General features: G+C 39.2%; 1 protein-coding gene across 1 annotated transcript; it reads right to left on the reverse strand.

The window, feature by feature from the left end:
* Nucleotides 1–1,544: 1,544 nt before the first annotated feature.
* On the reverse strand, nt 1,545–15,849 carry PLAC8L1 (PLAC8 like 1). Its single transcript, XM_087955396.1, has 4 exons — nt 15,606–15,849; nt 12,613–12,752; nt 10,017–10,153; nt 1,545–1,850 (listed from the first exon to the last, which is right to left on the reverse strand). Exons 1-4 carry the CDS (start codon nt 15,731–15,733, stop codon nt 1,698–1,700), a joined length of 558 nt encoding a protein of 185 aa, XP_087811522.1. The 5' UTR covers nt 15,734–15,849; the 3' UTR covers nt 1,545–1,697.
* Between the last annotated feature and the right edge of the window lie 4,241 nt (nt 15,850–20,090).

Below are 20,090 nucleotides of genomic sequence, written 5' to 3' on the forward strand. Positions count from 1 at the left end.
AAAAAAGGGAGGGGGACTTTAGCTGCTGGCAAAATGAGACCTTCCTGATGAAATCAGAATGGCCTTCTTGTCCTATAGAACAGAAAATAACTTTCAATCCATAATCCATCCTTAGGGATATAGCAAGGTCCCATTCCTATTCCTTAGTACTAAAAGCCACATAGAGTTTTGCTGCCTGTTTCAATGTGGCCAACTGCCTCTGATATTCAGAAAAGAATTCCAAACAGGGCTACCCAACTTGCCATGTCACTGATATATAACCCTCCCTAAACTTGGGCGCCCAAAGTAATGCCAGCCCCATCACTCCCACCCACCATCCTCAGTGTGTCAGGATTCCAGCAATCACCCTGATTAAATCATGAGCCTTGAGCCAAACTTCAAAGAGCTTCAAAGAATTCATTAGAAGCAACATATTGGCATGACCTGGATGTAGCCGATTCTGAAACAAGTAATTCACTATCATGTTTGACCCTGGTTTTCCCCCACCCCTCTGGGTGTATCATAATTCATATTCTCCAATGAAACATGTCCCTAGCCAAGAGTCATCAATATGTTCTCCAATTGGAGTTTTGCATGGCAGAAACTCCAGTCGGTTAGTATAATCTTTGCAAGGTATGCATGGAATCTACTTTTGCTTCCAAACTGCTGCACTGCTCTTTCAAACTCCTTCCCCTACTTTCTGTTGTCAACTATAAAACGAGCATAGAAAATGTTTTATGAGTTGACACAGTGATCATACAGAAACTTCCTTTGATATTTTCCAAGCTTCCAGAGCCATTTGTTTTGTTTCGTTAACAAAAAAAAGGAATAAAAACTAGAGTAGCTCAAATAAAATGCTACTGCTGGGCACACATGTGTGCCCCGCCCTCCATGAACCTCGTAGTTGATTTTAGAAAACAAAAGAGATGGTTGGGTGAATCTTCGAGCTGTCTTTAGAAGTAGCCCCCTTGCCCAAGAAAAGGACAAAGGAAAATGCTGATAAATAGGTGCTTTTAATAGGTGAAGTCATGGCACTCATTGAATCCAATCTGTGAATAAGCTAATATTGCCCTGCAGCCATTTATGGAAGAGAGCCCACATTTCTAATATGCCACCTGCACCCCAAGATTGGGGACTCCTGCCCTAAAGACTTGCACATTGCTGGAACCTCTGATTATTTCAGGAAAGTGGTATCCTAAGCAGGGAGTATAAATCCACATCTGTTTCTTGGAAGCAGAACAAAAGGTTGGCCGAAATGAAACGTGTGCCACATTTTGGAAACAAACAGCCTGATTCATGAACAGTAGCCCCAGTTCATGATGAGCACCATTTAAACTCAGCTGCTGCTGATTATTTAATAAATTGTTAGAACTGGAGTTTGCTTCTGATCATCTGTCAAGCATAATTGCCTGCAGAGATGTGCAAGGGTTGAAGAAGAAAACCTAAGTGAATTTAACCTCTCTTGTGCTTGAAAACTGAACCCTGCTTCCTGGGAAAGGGGGAAAAAAATCTCAGAATACTTTGGGCATCCTGACAATGCAGATGGATAAAGCCATAAGGATAAATATGATGCAAAGCAAACAGAATCAACTGCATATATTGTGGTGCCAAACTCCAGAGGCCTGATGGCACTTCGAACTACCGCGGCTGGAGCGAAGAGAACACGGAACATCTTTTTGCCTTTAAAGGGGCCTCTGGAGATGAGGGGGAGAGCATTTTTAAACAAGTGCATCTTTGGTCAGAAGAGGAGGAGGGGATCGATGCATTTTGTAGACCTGGAACAGAGGTCTTATCCTCATTTCTCGAGCCATTTGACAGATTGCACAAGGCCAGCAGCAGTGAACTGCCATCCAGTCTTCGCAGAGAGTTCCCTGGGGAAGAACAGAAAAGAATCTCTTCGTATCAGACAGACTGAGGAACCATTTTTCCATGCCACTAAATGCTGATCTAATTAGAATTTCTCCACAGAAGAAATTCTAATTCTAGTTCTTTCCCCTTATAGGTATATCTATATACAGTATATAAAAAAAGAGGGAGGGAAGTAGAAATTACAATTTGCTTCCACACCAATGAGCTTTCCCTGAAAGGAGGTAATAATTTGATTTCTTTAGATACAGAAATAATCCAAATGACAGTGTCACCAACTCATTGCATTCCACATTTTCCTCAGTCGGAGAAACTGAAATCTCTAAATAACATGGCAGAACCGCACTTATCTCTTATGGGGAACTAAAGGGGCACTCCACAGCTCCGGACTCTAATTTTACATTGTCATTATCTGCTTTTTAGTTGCTGACATTTGAATATGCTGCATCCTCTACTGCCCCAAAATCAGTGGCATACCTGAATCCACCCTTAATTAGTCACTTCCTGTTCCCTCTTTGCATAGGCCTTTAATTACAGGGTTTGCCTTTGCCTCCAAACAATGGCTGCTCATCTTGTCTCCCTCTTGTGATCACTGCACGTTGTTCAGGCAACAAAGCCTTTACCATTTTGTGAGCTTTTTCCCCATTTCTGTCTCAAAATTATAAATTAAAGGCGCCACAGAGTAACCCTACTCAATGCCAGATCCACTGCATCATCTCTGACAGATTACAGGTACTCTCGATTTACAACAGTTCGTTTTAGTGACCGTTCAGAGTTACACTGGCCCTGAAAAAAAGTGACTTATGAGTATTTTTCACACTTACGACCGTTGCAGTATCCCTGTAGTCATGTGTTCAGAATTCAGATGCTTGGCAACTGGTTCATATTTATGACTGATGCAGTGTCCCTGTAGTTGTGCAATCACCATTTTGTGATCTTCTGACAAGCAAAGTGAATGGGGAAGCCAGATTCACTTAGCAAACATGTTATTAAGTTAATCACTTACTTAACAGCTGTGGCAAGAAAGGTCGTAAAATGGGGGTGGGAAACTCACTTAACAAATGTCTCACTTAGCAACATAAACAAAAAAATTAATTGGGGCTCAATTGTGGTTGTAGATTGAGGGCTATTTGTATTTTCCAGCCACCTCTTTCACTTTTTCTACCTCTGAAGGAAATAGGAATTCCTGGTTTCCCCCCACTCCACTTTAAAAACCATCTTTGTACTTCCTAATCCTCTCACGGCAGCCGTATTCCTCTCTTGAGACCAAATGGAACCATCCTTTCTATCTGTTTATTCAGAAACAAGGCTTCCTGCGTGAACTGCATCCTAATTGGACAAAATAGCCAAACGCACAAAATCTTTCTCCTCCCCAGTCGTTCTGCAGCTGAGCTGAATTCCAGAATCTCCCTGAAAACATCTTACAAGGCTGTGAATTCAGGTAGCCTTCCCAGCTTGAATAACTTCCAGTGTTCTAAATTTCAATTATAAGAATTCTGGGAATTGAAGTCCACAAGTCATAAAAGGGCCATAGTTCCTCACCTCTACACTTGACTAGACCATCAACTAAGTATGAATTTTTAAGTAAATAAAATGGCAAGATCTTGGCTAGTTACCAAAATCTTCAGAGGTCATCCCAATTCCTTGAGACCGTGGCAAGATTCAGATAAGAGTCTTAGAATTTATATGGTTTCAAGTGAGAATGAAACTCTTGAAAGATTTGGCAATATCCTGAAATTGTACCCATTTTAGCTCCCGGTTTGCAAGGCTTCGGCAGCGGCAGGGATTCGCGATACCGCCCGATCCCTGCTGCGCCGCTGCTGGTTCCCCCGATCCGCTGGATTTGGGGGATATAGCTGCCCTGTAGAGGCAGCTGAAGACAGGGGGATCCGGATATGGGTTTGGGGGTGTCGCAGACCCCTCCCCAGCCGGCAAAACCCCTTTTCCCAAGGCGGAGGAGCGGCAGTCAGTAATGGCCGCCACGAAGAAACCTGCAGCCGGACAAGATTGTGCAGGAGGAAGAAAGTCGGAAGAGCTGTGAAAGTGGTTTTTGACCGGGACAAAGTAAGAGAAAGTACCCTGGAATTTGAAAGCTGCCAAAGATAAATTGTTTCCAGAGAGAGTTACAAGCGCGAATGGAATTCTAAAAGGGAAAGTTTTTTTTTTCTTTTCTTTTCACTCTCCTTCCCAACGTGACAGCGGATGGAACTATAAGAGAAATCGGATAACCTGCATTGGAGGTAATTAAATGCTGAAGGGATAAGGATTTCTGAACATTTAAAAAAAAAAAAAAACCTTTTGCTGTGAGTGGAAGGGAGAGGAAAAAAATTGGAGCAGAATTTGAAAATAAGGAGAAGATTGCCTAGAATTTTAAAGAGTTATTAAACATCAATAAGACTCCTAAAAGATATATTTTAAATGAAACTTTGTGACTAAACATTAACCCCAGAAAGAGAAAGTGAAGAAGGAGAAAGTACTTAAAAGAAACAGCTTATTTGGATTGCTTGGTGATTTTGGAGCTTCTGAACTATTTTTGATTAAAAGCACTTGGGTGGTTGTTTGGAAAACCTTTTCTCTCTATAATGGCATCACTTGTGGATGGATTGAAACTTGAATACCAAAAATATAAAAAGGAAGAGCAAGAAGGGAAGGATTCTCTTGGCACTCTTTTTCAATTTTTAGAAATGGTGGTTTGTACTTATGAAAAGCTGACTACGCAACAGGATGACTGGGATAAAGAAGAAGCCATTTTTGATGAACAAGTGACTTTAGTTGGGGAAGAAAAGGAGAAAGAGAAAAGGAAAGGGGGACTTTAAGATTTGGAAAACAACCAAAAAGAGAAGAATAAGGTGAAAAGTGGATACTATGTTAGAAAACAACAGAAAGGAGGAAAGCAGAACAAAAGGGAGGTGGAGAGACATGGGGATAAAGAGGGCAAGGAGAAGAATAAGCAAGGGAGAATGAGAAGCCTCAATGGTGGGGAGCAAGATGCAAAGAAACAAAAGTCTTTTAGAGATAATGGGTAAACTTTATTGAAAAAGGGATTCTGGAAAGGTACATAAGATTGTATTTTTATATTTGTACTTACCGTGTTTCTCCAACAATACGGCCTCCACCAATAGGAAGGCCCAGCATGTTTTTTGGCATAAAATCAAATTAAGCCCCTCCCCCAAATTTAGGCCTATTTTAAAACGTGCAAAATAAGGGGAAGGGCGTTAGGAGCGCCCTGGGCAGCAATTCCTCACCACCAGCCTCCCTAACGGGTGATCATGGCGAAGCGCAGAGAGCTCCCTACTCCCACCAAACACCTTTGCTGCAGACCCAAGACCTTTGGCACCCGCCGCTGTTGCTTTCTCTTCTGCCCATTCTGCCGCCACGCTTGGAGCTGCCGCTTCCTGTTTGGAGTGCCGCCGCCATTTGGAGCTCCAAACAGCGGCAGTGCTCCAAACGCGAAGTGGCAGCTCCAAACATGATGGCGGGCGATCTTTTTATTTTGGTCCGCGTGAAGTTCAGAGCGAGCAAGAGAGGGAGACTGCGATGCCTCCATCCGAGATGGCAACCTCACTAGTGGATCACAACGTGGCTGGAAGCCCGAATCAGCGGGAAACGATGGCGATCTTTTGGAGCGAGAGGAAAGGGAGAGAAAGAGTTGCGAGGCGTAATTTGCAGGAGGAAGTGGGTGTACCCCATGGCAGGGAGCCCAAGGAAGAAGGGCTGGTAGGCAACGGAGAGTGTCCCGTAGCTCCGGAAGCAGCCTAGAGACACGCCCGGGAAGAGGGGCAGATGCTGCCTTGTAGTCCCCAAACCAACTGCGTGCGCCGCCTTTAGTTATGTGCGCTCCGCGCTTTGGGCATCTCCGTGTGATCGCGACCCTGTCCTTTCCACCTGGTGCCCTTGCTGCTTTCTGGCTCTTTAGCAACCGGCTTCGTGTTTGAGCACTGCCGCTGTTTGGAGCTCCAAATGGCGGCGGCGGCAGCTCCAAATGCAGAAGCGGCAGCTCCAAACGTGGCGGCGGAATGGGCAGAAGGGAAAGCAACAGCAGTGGGTGCCAAAGGTGGCAGCAAAGGTGGGAGTAGGGAGTTTCTGCGCTTCGCCATGATCACCCGTTAGGAGCGGCTGGTGGCGAGGATGCAAGGGGGGAAATAAGTCACCCCTGAAAAGACGGCCTAGCTGTTTTTTCGGGGCTCAAAAAAAAATAAGGCCCGGCCTTATTATGTGAGAAACATGGTAGAAATAATCCTAGAAAATTGGAAACGTTTAGTAATTTAAAATCTGATAAAATGTTTAGTAAATAAATGGGAGAATTGTAGTAGGAGAAGGGGGAACATTTTAACGAAACAATGATATAAAATATGTGATGTGGGGGAAATAACTATGGAAAGCATGAGTGTTCCCATAAAGGCATGATATTTAATTGAAATGGGTAAAATGTTTAAGAATATTAATATTAATGATTAGATGGTGTTATCCCAGTGAAATTTTTTGTGAAATGAGAGATTTGAAATAGGAGAAGGGGGAACATTCTAATGAAATAATGATTTAAAATATGTGATGTGGGGGAAATAACTATGGAAAATTGGTGTTCCCATAAAAGTATGATATTTAGTTGAAAAGTAATGTGTTAAGTGTTTAAGATATAAATGAATATTAATATTAATGAATAGATTTGTATTGGCATTGATAACATTGTATAATTTTAGAATGTACCAAACAGAATCCCAATGTAAGTTATGTATTTTATATTAAGTATTATAAATGTAGGGGAAAGAGACAAAGGCGTCATACTCCAATTAGTGCACAGGAGAAGTTTTGTTTAAAGAAGAAAGATAAATGGATAAAACAGAACAGACAAAGAATAATAAATATTATGATTTGAATTGAGATGAGATAAATAAAATAAAACTAAGAAAATTTAAAAGAGATGAGAAGCTATATAGAAAATTGAAAATGGTAATAAGATATGGAATGGTATACAAAATGAATATGAATTTGAATTTGTGTCTGTACGAAGAGTTGTAACCCGGGACTAAGCAACTTTCAGAAAAGATGTTTTTATGTTTTTATGTTTTGTGTTTTTGTGTGTTTATGTTTGATTGAGCTAATAAAACCTTGGAGGAATGTTAGAAGAGGACAATTGAGAATAAAAGATAGAAGAGAATAAAGCAAGTTAGATAAAAAGTAAAGGGAGAAATAATGAGAAACTTGAAAGGATATGTATGTGTTTATAAGGAGATGTGCCAATGGTGTATAAAATGTTTTATTTGTTTTGTTAAAATTTACAAATAACTTTCAGAAAAGAGGTTTTATGTTCTTATGTTTCATGTTTTGTATGTCTTTAAAAATTAATAAAATTTGTTCAAAAAAAAAATTGTACCCATTTTAAAATAAGACTACAGTACCTGGGTTGCAAAGCACCATTGACCACTAATTGGAAAGAGAAAGGTGCGCTTCTGCTGAACTAATGGTCAACTGGATTTGCTTTTTAAAGATTTTTTAAAATCTGCCTTTATTACCTTAGAACACGGGTGTCAAACTCACTGCGTCACGTTGCCATCACATGATATTTTGTGACATTTTCCCCATTGAAGGAGCTGTGGTGGGCGTGGTCTGCACCTGATACATCCAGCCAGTTTGACACCCCTGCTTAGAAGTAACTCAAGATGGCAAACATATCTAATATTCTCTCTTCTCCTATTTTCCCCACAACAACAACCCTGTGATATGGTTTGGGCTGAGAGTGACTGGCCTAAAATCACCAAGCCTAAGGCAGGATTAAAATCCATGGTCTGCTGGCTTAGAAGCCAGCACTTTCATGACTACATCAGTTTGGTTCTTATTTTTTTCCAGTTCAGATATATTAAACTGATTTTAATTTAAAATAGTTTAATTTAATAACTTAATTAATGTAAATTAAATTAAATTAAATTAATAATTTAATTTAGTTTAATAACTAAATACTTATTTAGTCTATCCCAAGGACAAACTATAATTGGGAACCATTCCTGTATCCTCTGAATTGCTAAGGAGCTAGACAAAAGATGCAGGATCAATCATCTTATAATTATTTATGAAATACTTCCTATTCCTTTCCCATTACTACTGTATATTGCGCATAGTTGTATAATTTGAAAATAAGCCACCTTTGCTATAGTTATTTTTCCTCCTGAAAATATTTACATCTATACTACTCAGAGCATGATGCAATGCTATAAATGCAAGCACTTATATTAAGCCTTAACCAGTTTATGCAACTTTCATTTCATAGGGTCTGTGTTACACCCAGTGGTGGGATTCAAATTTTTTTACTACTGGTTCTGTGGTGTGGCTTGGTGGGCAGGGGAAGGATACTGTAAAACCTCCATACCCTCCCCACCCCACTAACCTTCTTTCCAGCTCTGTTCTCCTGTGCAAGGCAACAAAAGAAGAGCCATCTGATCAGCTGGGACTCAGGAGGCAGAGAACAGATGGGGACAGCTCCACACAGAGGTGGTATTTGCCAGTTCTCCAAACTATTCCAAATTTCTACTACCAGTTCTCCAAACTGGTCAGAACTGGCTGAATACCACCTCTGGCTACACCACAACATTTCTCATGTATCCTGAACAAAATAATTGCTGGCACTCCATCTTTTCTTCTAACCTAAGTTAGAAGGAGCCATGAAGAACGTCTGCATCATGTCATGCTTTCTTGGCAAGAGAATGGCTAATGTTTTTATTTTACAGGAAAGACAAGATGAGCATTAGGGCAATGGAAATCTTTGTCGCATTGATGCAGTTTGACTATTTGCTTCAAATTATTCTGAAAAGGCTGTGCCACTTTGAATCAAATTAGATTTCCAAAGGAAGTCAATGTTGATCTTACATTCAAACTGACAATTTGAATTGGACCAATTCAGACACTCAGGAATGGTTACTTATTTGCATTAGATTGATGTAATTCAACAATTGCAATCCGATCCAGTTTGCACAGCCCTAAAAAGCATTTATTTGATCTGCATCCATATTCAAAAATACTCTAGTCTAGACCATGTGTCCGCTTCTCCTCACTCTACATTCCTGCAGGTGGAAGATGGATAGTGCCATTTGGCAAACATGGATTGTAATTATCTTTAAAAAAAACAAATAGCTTGTATTCCATAAATTTTTACTGAAATGTTAAAATGACTCTGTAACTCCAATTGGCATGTGTACATATATATACATATGTATGGTATTCAGCTTTGTTTGGGTATTTTCCCATGTCATTGTAGTTGTGCTTTTAAAGTTGTAGCAACGTTTCGGCAGAATCTCATCTGCCATCATCAGGCTTCTGTATTGTGTCCGTCTGTGAGTCAGGCCCCCAGGAAGCCTGATGATGGCAGATGAGATTCTGCCGAAATGTTGCTACAACTTTAAAAGCACAACTACAATGACGTGGGAAAATACCCAAACAAAGCTGAATGCCATACATGTAAGTACTCTCTCACGAAAACTTGATTATATATATATATATATATATATAAATATAAATATAAATTTTATATAAATATAAATATAAATGCATACACACACATACATACATACATACACACACATACATACATACATACATATGCACAGAAACAATAGTTTATGACTGACCTTGGTCCTCAGTTTTTCTGCTTACATAGAAAAATGTCCCCTCTTTGGGGACAATGCAATTTTACAGCTGTGGCAAAGACAAACAGTTGCTTTTATTCAATTCTTTAAAAAAAAAGATGGGGATTTGTTTGGCTCAAGCATGCCATTTGAAAACACATTGGTTTTTTTTTTTATCTCAGGCTAAAAGAGCAACTGTTTTAGCAGTTTAATGTACAGTATTAACTGTGTATTAAGAAGCCAAGCACTCTCAGGCAAAGAGATCTTTGACCCCAGTGGTCAAGAAATGTGGGATTTGAGGAAAGAGTACAGAGTGGCAAAATTGTGTCCTATGAAGCTCTGAGATTTTTTTTTTTTTAATGTTCTGCCTGCTCTGAACTTTTCACCCTTGTAAAGATTTTCAACTTATTCATTACGACCCATTAAGTTATTCAAGTGGCTTTCTTCCAGACCAAGATATCGTCCACTGGAACTGAACTAGAGGAGAGGAAGAAGATTAGATGCTTACGGCCAAGGACATTACGGGTAGGGAGATACCACACAACACAGACTTACATGTATGCTGTGTCTCCCTCTGATGCCGGCTCTTAGGGCTAAGGTTGAACCCAGGAGCAATGGGAAGCAAAAGCACTCACCATACTTGCTCGCAAGTCTGCACTCCAGGCAGGGGCTGCACAACAAGCCACACATACCTATCACGAAGTACAAACAGAAAGATCAGAATGAGATGAGAGAGGCACAATGGCTTTGGTCAGCTCAGGGATCGCATCGCTGCACTTGGCTCAAAAAATTAGGCAGCGTAAGGAGACTAGAGGAGGAGAGGGGTGGAAACATGTACCTTAAGCATCCCTACGCCTCCCAATTCTGAGGGATTCTGGGATCTGTTCAAGGCGTGCTAGCACAAGCCACTAGCATTCCTTTTACAGATCCCAGAATCCCTCGGAATTGGCCTTTTTGCATTCCTGCTGTATGTGTATGAGTGGTCCTCGGCATACAACCATTCATTTTGTGGCTGCACTGAAAAAAGTGACTTAGGACCATTTTCCACACTTAGGACCATGGCAGTATCCCACTGCTCCAGCTATCAGAATTGCGAATGCTTGGCAACTGGTTCACGTTTAGGATGGTTGCAATGTCCTCAGATCAGGTGATTCCCTTTTTGCGGCTTTCTGACAAGCAAAGTCACATTCACTCAACAGCCGAGTTACTAATGTAACACCATTAAGTTAAATTAACATAATTAAGTTATAATTAACACAATTTAAGATAATTCAGTTAACAAATGTAACAACTGCAGTGATTGACTGCAGTGATGGACAGTTGTTGTGGCAAGAGAGGTCACAAAATGGGGCAAAACTGACTTAACAATGGTCTCCCTTAACAACAGAAGTTCAGGGCTCAATTGTGGTCATCAGTCAAGGACTACCTGTATATTGGACAGTTATGGAAGTATCCATTCCGGACAGTGGTGGGATTCAAACATTTTTACTACTGGTTCTGTGGGCATGGCTTGGCGGGCGTGGCAGGGGAAGGATACTGTAAAATCCCCATTCTCTCCCCATCCCACTAACCTGCTTAATGGATGACACTACTGCAATAGAAACAAGGAAACATTGAAAATTGTGAGGGAAACAGTTCTGTGTAGAATCTCTGTAAGATTTTTTATCATTTCTCAGCCAACAGGAAAAACTGAAATATTTCCTGAAGGCTTTTCAGGTGCAGCGGTGGTTTTGGTAATAAAATGTCCTAGTAACTTAATGTATATAGGTAGTTCTATACCCTTAAAACAGTTCATTTAGTGACCTTTCAAAGTTGCAACGGCATTGAAAAAAGTGATTTATTTTTTCATACTTACAACCATTGTAGCGTCCCTGAGGTCATATGATCAAAATTCAGACATTTAGCAATGGGTTCATATTTATGACGGTTGCAGTTCCTGGAGTCATGGAATCACCTTCCCGGTGGGTAAGTCAGATTCACTTAACAACTGTATCACTAACATAACAGTTGTAGGGATTCACTTAATAACTGGGGCAAGAGAGGTCATAAAATGGGGCAAAATTCGCTTAACAAATGTCTCACTGAACAATAGAACTGTTGGGCTGAATTGTGGTTGTAAGTTGAGGACTACATGTATAGGCATGACAGCCCAGAAACTAAGAAACAGACCTAGAGAAAGCTACAATATAAGAATACAACATGAAATCTGATAATTAGATATTATCTATAGTATGAATTTGGACTCGGTGACAATAGCAATGGGTCCACTATTGGAAAACCTGAAGGACCATTTTAGTAACTGAACGTTATGTATAAATCAATCAATAAATCAGAATAGAACTAGAAGGGACCTTGGAGGTCTTCTAGTCCAACCCCCTGTTCAAGCAGGAGACCCTATATCATTTCAGACAAGTGGCTGTCCACTCTCTTCATAACATCTCCAGTGATGAAACCCCTACAACTTCTGAAGGCAAGCTGTTCTGTTGGTTAATTGTAACGGTAGTGCTAAATGGGTTTACACAGTTCTTTCTTTCTTTCCTTCCTTCCTTCCTTCCTTCCTTCCTTCCTTCCTTCCTTCCTTCCTTCCTTCCTTCCTTCCTTCCTTCCTTCCTTCCTTCCTTCCTTCCTTCCTTCCATCCATCCATCTGAAATGGAAATTCTTTCAGGGCTTCTCAGTGATTTGCTGTCAAATCCACCAGCATGATTCCAGGAACATTGAAGGGGATGGATATTATGCACATGTCACATCTCCCTAGTGTATCATGTTGGAGAGAATTCAAAATGTGAATCTGAAATAGTAGAGGCTGTACCATGACCCTGTTGGTCTTGTTAGTTCAGCTATTCCTCAAAACTTCTGCTTATTGTTTTCCAACAAAGTGAAGGTACAATACATGTACATACAGGTAAACAGAAGTGAAAATAACTACTGAAGCATCCGAGTGAAACTTGGAATTGGCATGGCTGCTTTAGTAATTCAAATGTGCTCTAGGGTGTATTTTGTACAACCTTCCTTAACTTCATTGGGGGCCGGGAGGTGGGGAGAAGGAGGGCAAAGAGCTTCAATCAGCAACTTGTTATGCAAACTTCCCTTTCCCCATGCAAGTCTGGATGGCAGTTTTGAAAATTAATTCAATGCATCCATTTCTCTTACAAATTGTCTTGTCACTGCAGATATCAAATAGACCAGTGGACCAGTTGTCTCCAGTGTGTAAGAGGGTTGTCATGTTGGAAGTAGCAAAGGTACCAGTGGCACATGGCTGGATTGTTACAGGTTCAGCTGAATTTTTGCTCCTGGTGAAATAAATAAATAAATCATAAAATAGTAAAGAGAATCTGAGATTTATAAAAGAAAGAAGAGAAAAGAAAGAAAGTAAGTAAGAAAGAAGAAACAAAGAAAGAAAGAAAGAAAAGAAAACTACACTGTTAAAAGAAACTGAGATTTATAAACAAAGCCATTCATATAGAACAAGCAATCTATGGTCTGCAAATGGAAGGAGAGAAAGTATTCATTATTTTAATATCAATCTGTTTTGTCGTAATAACAGCCTGCCCTTTCTTCAAATTCATTTCCTCTTGTTGATGCTAATCTCCCACATTGGCAATAGGGAAAAAAATTAAAAATATACCTGGCACTGCAGTGCACATTCATTTCCAATGAAGAAAAAAAACAGCTATTTAAAAATACTTCCAGGATTAATTTGCAGCATCTATATAGATTTATATATGCATCTGCCCAATATTAATTTTCCTGCCCTATATGAAAAGATAGGCATTTCTTTAGAGTGGCACTTTTCATTGCCACAATGAATATTCTTTTAAACTAAACTATTCATACTAAAATATTCATACTTTTGAGAGAAGAAAAAAGATTCCAGAGCTCTTATATTGGCTTTTCTTTTTGAAGATGCTTTTAAAGACTTTTGATAGCAGGTGTCTTCCAAAGCGTGTATATTAGCCAGATGTGAAGAAGCATAAAACAGGAGCTAAACCAGAGAGTCAGGGTGCCAAGTAGCCCCCCCAAAAAGCTGATAGTCCCGTCCCCCCACATCAGAAGGAATTTTTAAGAGTGTAAAATGTTGTATGTCTTTCCTGGATCAGGATTCCCTGCGCTCAGATGTTCAGTCCCTGGACATCTCACAGATGGACTATTGTAATGCAGTCTACATGGGACTACCCTTGAAGAGCATTCGGAAGTCGACAGCTGGTGCATAGCATGACAATGTGTGCAGTTTTGGGGGCCCCAAGAGTGACTCCTGTAACACCACTGGTCCGTGAGCTGCATTGGTTACCAGTCTTGTTTGGAGGTTCTAGCAGGGGAGCACAGCTATCGTAAAAAATTAAGAAACATTGTTTTACACTACTTAGTATACTAATTTGGATCCAATTTTATTTACCTTCACGATAAACACTAATTTCAGTAGCTGATCTACTCTACTCTATTCATGTTTAAGATTGATCCCAGTCCAAAGGAGCTTCAAGAAAACTGAATTCCTTGGTTTCCAGCATATAATGGAAAAGTCCCAAAATACATATGCCAAAAGGTAAATCAATCATGTATAATGTATAAATGTATACATCATATATAAATCTATAGAGGAAATTGTAACTATGGAACTCCAAAAATTATTGTTAAATTAATTTCCAAAGATGACAATAAGTATTTCATAATACTTATTCAGAATACATTCCTTGAATTAAGCACTCATTTCTTGAATTAAGACACAATGAAGTCTAACCTAAATAATCAATGATTGCCCAGCTATCAGATTGGCCAGGTTTGGCAGTAGTTGTTTTTTTTAATAAAATACTTTTTTTCAGAAATCTAATTTGTTAATTAACATGAAGAATCTTTAAGTATATTCACAAATATAAGTTTGAATTCTTCTAACAAATAATTTTCTTTCTCTCTAGGATTCAGTCATCTTGAAACCTCATTAAATTAGGCAAGTAGCTGCAGAGCATATACCATAAACCAATAGATCCTGGTGTGAAACTCTAAGGAAAGTCCTGTACATAGACTTTGGAAATTTTGAACATGAAACTCTATGCAAAGCACATCCAAGCCTGATAATAATGTGGAGGATGTGGATCTGAGATTAACCTGGATGGGGATTTAAAAAAGAAAAGATGCCTCAAAAAGCTACACAAGAGAGGACATAAGATGAAGGACTATATTTTTGTACAGTGTAATACAGAAATTTTCACATTGCAGTTTTATCTAATTGCCTATTTTACATAAAAAGCCTAGTCCCTTCCTTTGGATTGAGGGCTTAAAAGTAGGCTTGGCAGATACCACTAGGTGCCTTGGCCAAAGTGTCAAACTAGAACCCCAGCTCAAATGTCTGTGTTATGATGAAGTTGCAAGTCTCACATCTTAGCTTCTGTCGCACCATTGTTTTGAGGATAAAATGCATTTGCAATACATCTGCATCGTGTAAAATTTATCTGAATGTTGTTCTCAAACAAATACAACGTCATTACATTTTGGGACAGAGTGCAACTTCGTTGTTGTTAAGAACTTTGGGGATTTTGTGATGGTAGCTTTCAGTTCCATGCACGCCCCTCCCCAGCAGTAAACCACCATGTTACTGAGAAACAAGGAACACCACCATGGATTGGTATCTGTAATACACAGGAGACTGCTGGGAGGTAGATTTGATCCACAGGAAATTTACAATTACTAAGAAATATGCTGAGAAAGCCATCACACACAAAATGTGAGGATTCTGTGCCTGACATCGGTCTGACTTGAAAAAAAGAGTTACTTTCCTAAGTCCCATATGAGTCCACTATTACACTCCAATCAATAAATGACTCTGACTTTGTGTTCCCTCCCTCTCAGAAGTGAGGCAATGGAGATGACAGGTTTTTATCCAAGGAAGATCCATCTAAATCCACCATCTGATTGAATAATCTGATTGAATAATATAAAGATGGCCCCAGAACATAGTTCCAACAGTGTAGTTATCTTGTAGATTATGATGCTTGTAATGCTTTAGCTTTCTAAGATACTTTTGTGAGATGTTTTAAGAATCTTCTGGAGACTAAAATCAAAGTATACAAATAGACATATAATCTCCCCTGCATTTTGCAACATCCCAGACATAAACAAAATAAATAGATATAACTGCATTTTTTCCTTACCCCAACATAGATAGGTAGTTGTTCCAGTCTCCAGATACTGGCAGAGAAAGGATCAATAGAGATTGTGTTGTGTCAGACAATGACTTTTTCTCACTTGTAGTAAAACAGCAGCTTATAAACTTGTCCATTGGGAAGAAGCAGCTAGGCAGAAGATTAAAGAACAGAATAAAGATTGCTAAAGTTTGCTGTTAAAGAATGCTGACATCACAACATTCTCCATTATAGTGTCACAAGAAAGTGGAAAACCAACTTTTTCCAAAACAGTTGATGGAAACAGCAAACACCCAAAGGCCAGTCATTCTTCTGCATGTGTTTTCTTCAATATTAATGTAACAAAACTAACTTCAAATGTTTTAAAACAAGAGAGGGCAACCTATGGCCCTTGACCCATCCACCCTTTTGTCTACAGCATCAGTGGGCCTTCTAAAACTCACTGTTTGAAATTGGATGCGTGGCTTTATTAGCCATTAAGTAGTAATTGCCAAACCCACTCAAATAAAAACACATTTCAATCAAAAATATGTGATTCATAGTTTCTATTGAATGTTAGTCACCTTGAGTCTCTCAAATTTAGCAATCAGATAAGGCTGGCATCATCATCACCATCATTATCATGCATTTTATCCACATCATCTCTCCTTCTGCTGCCCTTGTACTTCCAGAAAAAAAAAACACCATTTCTTTGTGGCATTGTCTGACTAAAGTTGCTGATTCTGGTTTAGAAAAAAGCAACAATACTTCTCTGCACTTATTGCATCAACAGATAGCCACCTGGCAGCCTTGTTTAAGGTGACATGAGCCCTCTTGGGGAAGGAGGACTCAGAGATTTACTTACAAGCCGGGCAGAGGAATTAGCAGAGCATCTGTCAGACAAAATTGCTTGAATTCATTCCAAATTGAACATCAGCTTTGATAAAGTTCCAGTGAGATGATGGAGGCACAGACTTGCTCTGTTATCGGGTAATGGTTTGTTCCTGTTGGGCCTGAGAAAATGGACATTGTTCTAATGGCTGTGAGTTCAGCCACCTGCTCCTTAGTTTCATGCCCCTCCTGGCCAATTAAGGCTCCTCAGGGAGTGTTGTGTGGTTGGGTCCTAGTTGTGGTTAATTCTTTGAGAAAGGAGGCATGGACTCACCCCCTCTTCAAGAAGAAGGGCTGGATTCCATTTTACTGAACAACTTTCATCTGGTGTCTCAGCTCCATTTTTTAAAAAATCATTCTGTATTATATTTTTTAATCCTTTTATCATTGTGTGAGATGGGCAACAAATACATGTAATATATGAATACATTTACTGCTGTAATTTAACCCTACAAAAATCAACCTGGAATTAGACTCTAAAATACAAGACTTATACGCTTCATGTGATAGCTCAGTAATAGAATTATTTTTCCCAGCTATCAAATATAGCTCCACTTTATTGAAATTCTTTAAGCAAATTAGATCTGTTTTATTCCACCATGCCTTCAGTCAAGCTATTTGATCACAGCTGCCTCCTTACAGTAAGTTTTGGGTTTGACTGAAGCTTTTATCATTTGGGGGTTTTTTTCGCCTCTTTGTTTTGATGTTCCAGGCTATGAGAGTCCTTCAGGAAAGAGCTGGCTAATAAGCACTGACAAATAAATAGTCAGCCAGCCACTGGCAGAACTCATAGGCAAGATGGATGGTAAAGTGAGTAAAAAGAGCCTTTAAAACTCTGAGAGATCTGTTTATTTATTTTATTTTTTTTATTTTATTTTTATTTGTCCATTGCTTACAAGATAATAGATATAAGTAAAAACATAGTTATGAATACATGGATACATATAAGAAAAATAAAAATAAAAGAAACAATAGGACAGGGACGGTAGGCACGCTAGTGAGCTTATGCACGCCCCCTACAGACCTCTTAGGAAAGGGGTGAAGTCAATAGTAGACAGTCTAAGGTTAAAGTTTTTGGGGTTTGGGGAAAAAAAAACACAGAGTCAGGTAGAGTATTCCAGACATTGACCACTCTGTTGCTGAAGTCATATTTCCTGCAATCAAGTTTGGTGTGATTAACCTTGAGTTTGTATCTATTGTTTGCTCTTGTGTTGTTATGGTTGAAGCTGAAGTATTCATTGACTGGTAGGACATTGCAATGTATGATTTTATATACTATACTTAGATCGGACCAAAGGCGGCATAGTTCTAGCTTTTCTAGGTCTAGAATTTCAAGTCTGGTGGCATAAGGGTAATTTGCAATGAGTAGTGGAGTGGAGAATTCTTCTTGTGAAATACTTCTGGACTTTCTCAACTGTGTTAATATCAGATACGTAATGTGGATTCCAACTGATGAGCTGTATTCGAGTATTGGTCTAGCAAATGTTTTGTATGCTGTAGTTATTAGTGTAATATTACCAGAGAAAAAGCTGCGTAAGATTAGGTTAACAACTCTTAAAACGTCATTTGAGATGAGTACTCCAAGATCCTTGACAGAGTTTGGATCATCAACAAGGTCTTGACTATTCAGCCTGTATTTTATTTTCTGATTTTTTTTGCCAATATGTAAGACAGAGCATTTGTTTGTTGAGATTTGAAGTTGCCATTTGTTTGACCATTCTGATACAAAGTCGAGGCCTTTTTGAAGGGTAGCAGTATTGTCTGTGGTGTTGAATAGCTTTACATCATCAGCGAAGAGAACGCAGTTGCTCTTGATATGATCACAGAGGTCGTTTATGTAGAGTATGAAAAGAGTTGGTCCTAGAACGCTGCCTTGGGGGACACCACTGTTGACAGGTACAGAATTTGATAGGACACTCCTAATTTTGAACATTTGTTGTCTGTTTGACAGGAATGCTTCTATCCAGTTATGCAGGTGTCCAGAGATACCGTAAGATTTTAGTTTTATGGGTACTTTGCTGTGTACCACTGAATCAAAGGCTTTACAGAAGTCTATGTAGATTGCATCTATTGCTTTGCCCTGATTGAGTTGTGTAGTCCATATGTTTTTGCAAAGTAAGAGTTGCAGATTACATGATAGTTTTTTCCTAAAACCAAATTGTTTATTAGAGAGTAGGTTGTTTGTTTCTAAGTGGAGGATGATGGATTGGTTAATAATTGATTCTATGACTTTACAGGTGATGCAGAGATTGGTCTGTAATTTTCAACTAGGCTGGGGTCTCCCTTTTTGAACATGGAGATGACCGTGGCTTGTGACCATAGTTTTGGCAAAGATTTTTCAAAGATTATGCTTATAGGTTCAGCTATGGCAGTGGGTAGCTTTTTCAAGAAGTAGGCACATATTCTGTCTGGTCCAATAGATAGAGATGGTTTTAGAGGGCGTAGTGCTTTTTCAACATTGTCTTCTGTAAAATCGATATGTATTAGATCGTTGTAATTGTCTGTGGTTAGACTAGGAAATATTGGGCATGATCCATTGCTGTTTACAAATACTGAGCCAAAGAATGTGTTAAAGAGGTTGGCTTTAATAGTGTCATTGTTGCAGTCTTTACCATTAGGTCCTTTCGGGGTGGGATGGACCTTGAGTCTTTTAGTTTATTGTTTACAAAATTGTAGAAAGCGTGGGTGGAATTGGTGCGTAGAAGGTTTTCTTCTTGTTTAATGTGATAATTGGTGCATTCAGTTTTTATCTGGTGGCATAAATTTTTGTATCGGCTTTTGAAGTTGGCAACGTGACCAGATTTGTTTTTCCGCCAAAGTGATTTCTTTTTGGATTGAAGCTTCCTTATTGTTTTGGGTAATTTGTTTTTTCTGGTTTTGGGAGTTGTTGATGGTACGTATAGTTTGATAACTCCTTTGACTTCAAAATAAATAAGTAAAAATATGTTGTAATGGTCTTCTACAGTATTGCATCCAGAGAATAGAACTTGCCGATTAAGGGATGAGAGATCGTTGTTTATAAGATCATAGTTGCCTTTTTTGAAGTTATAATTGGGGATTCCGTCATTGTGATGATTTTTGTGTGGACATATGTTGAGACAAAAGTTTATCATGTTGTGGTCACTGTTGGAAAAGGGTTCTTTAATTTGTATTCCATAAATTGAATTCAAACTATTGTAGAAGATGAGATCGAGGCAGTTGTTAAGTCTAGTGTTGTTGGTTACTAGTTGTTCTAGTCCCAGATTTGTTACTGCATTGTAGAAGGTTGCATGTGTGGATTCAGTTGTACATTCATTAAGGATCCAGTTAATATGAGGTAGATTGAAGTCACCAAGAAAGATAAAAGCATGTGGGCAGGATGCTGCCCATGTTAGTAGTGTATTTAGCTTGTTTGCATGTTCGATGTCATAATCAGGGGCTCTGTTACATAGTAAGAACCGAAATGTGATATTTAAGGACAGTTCCCAGATGATGGTCTCAGGAATAGCAAGCTCCTAGGTTACTTGGATGTTTTTTAGATGTAGGGACTTTTTATAGAAGATAGCAACATCACCTCTACGGATTTCACGATCTGATCGGTAAACATGATAGTCTCTTACTGTGGTAATGGAGTCAGGGAGAGAT

Source organism: Notechis scutatus, chromosome 2, assembly GCF_049901735.1.
Source record: "Notechis scutatus isolate UNSWTSFEM ecotype Mainland chromosome 2, rNotScu1.2, whole genome shotgun sequence".
Taxonomy (NCBI): domain Eukaryota; kingdom Metazoa; phylum Chordata; class Lepidosauria; order Squamata; family Elapidae; genus Notechis; species Notechis scutatus.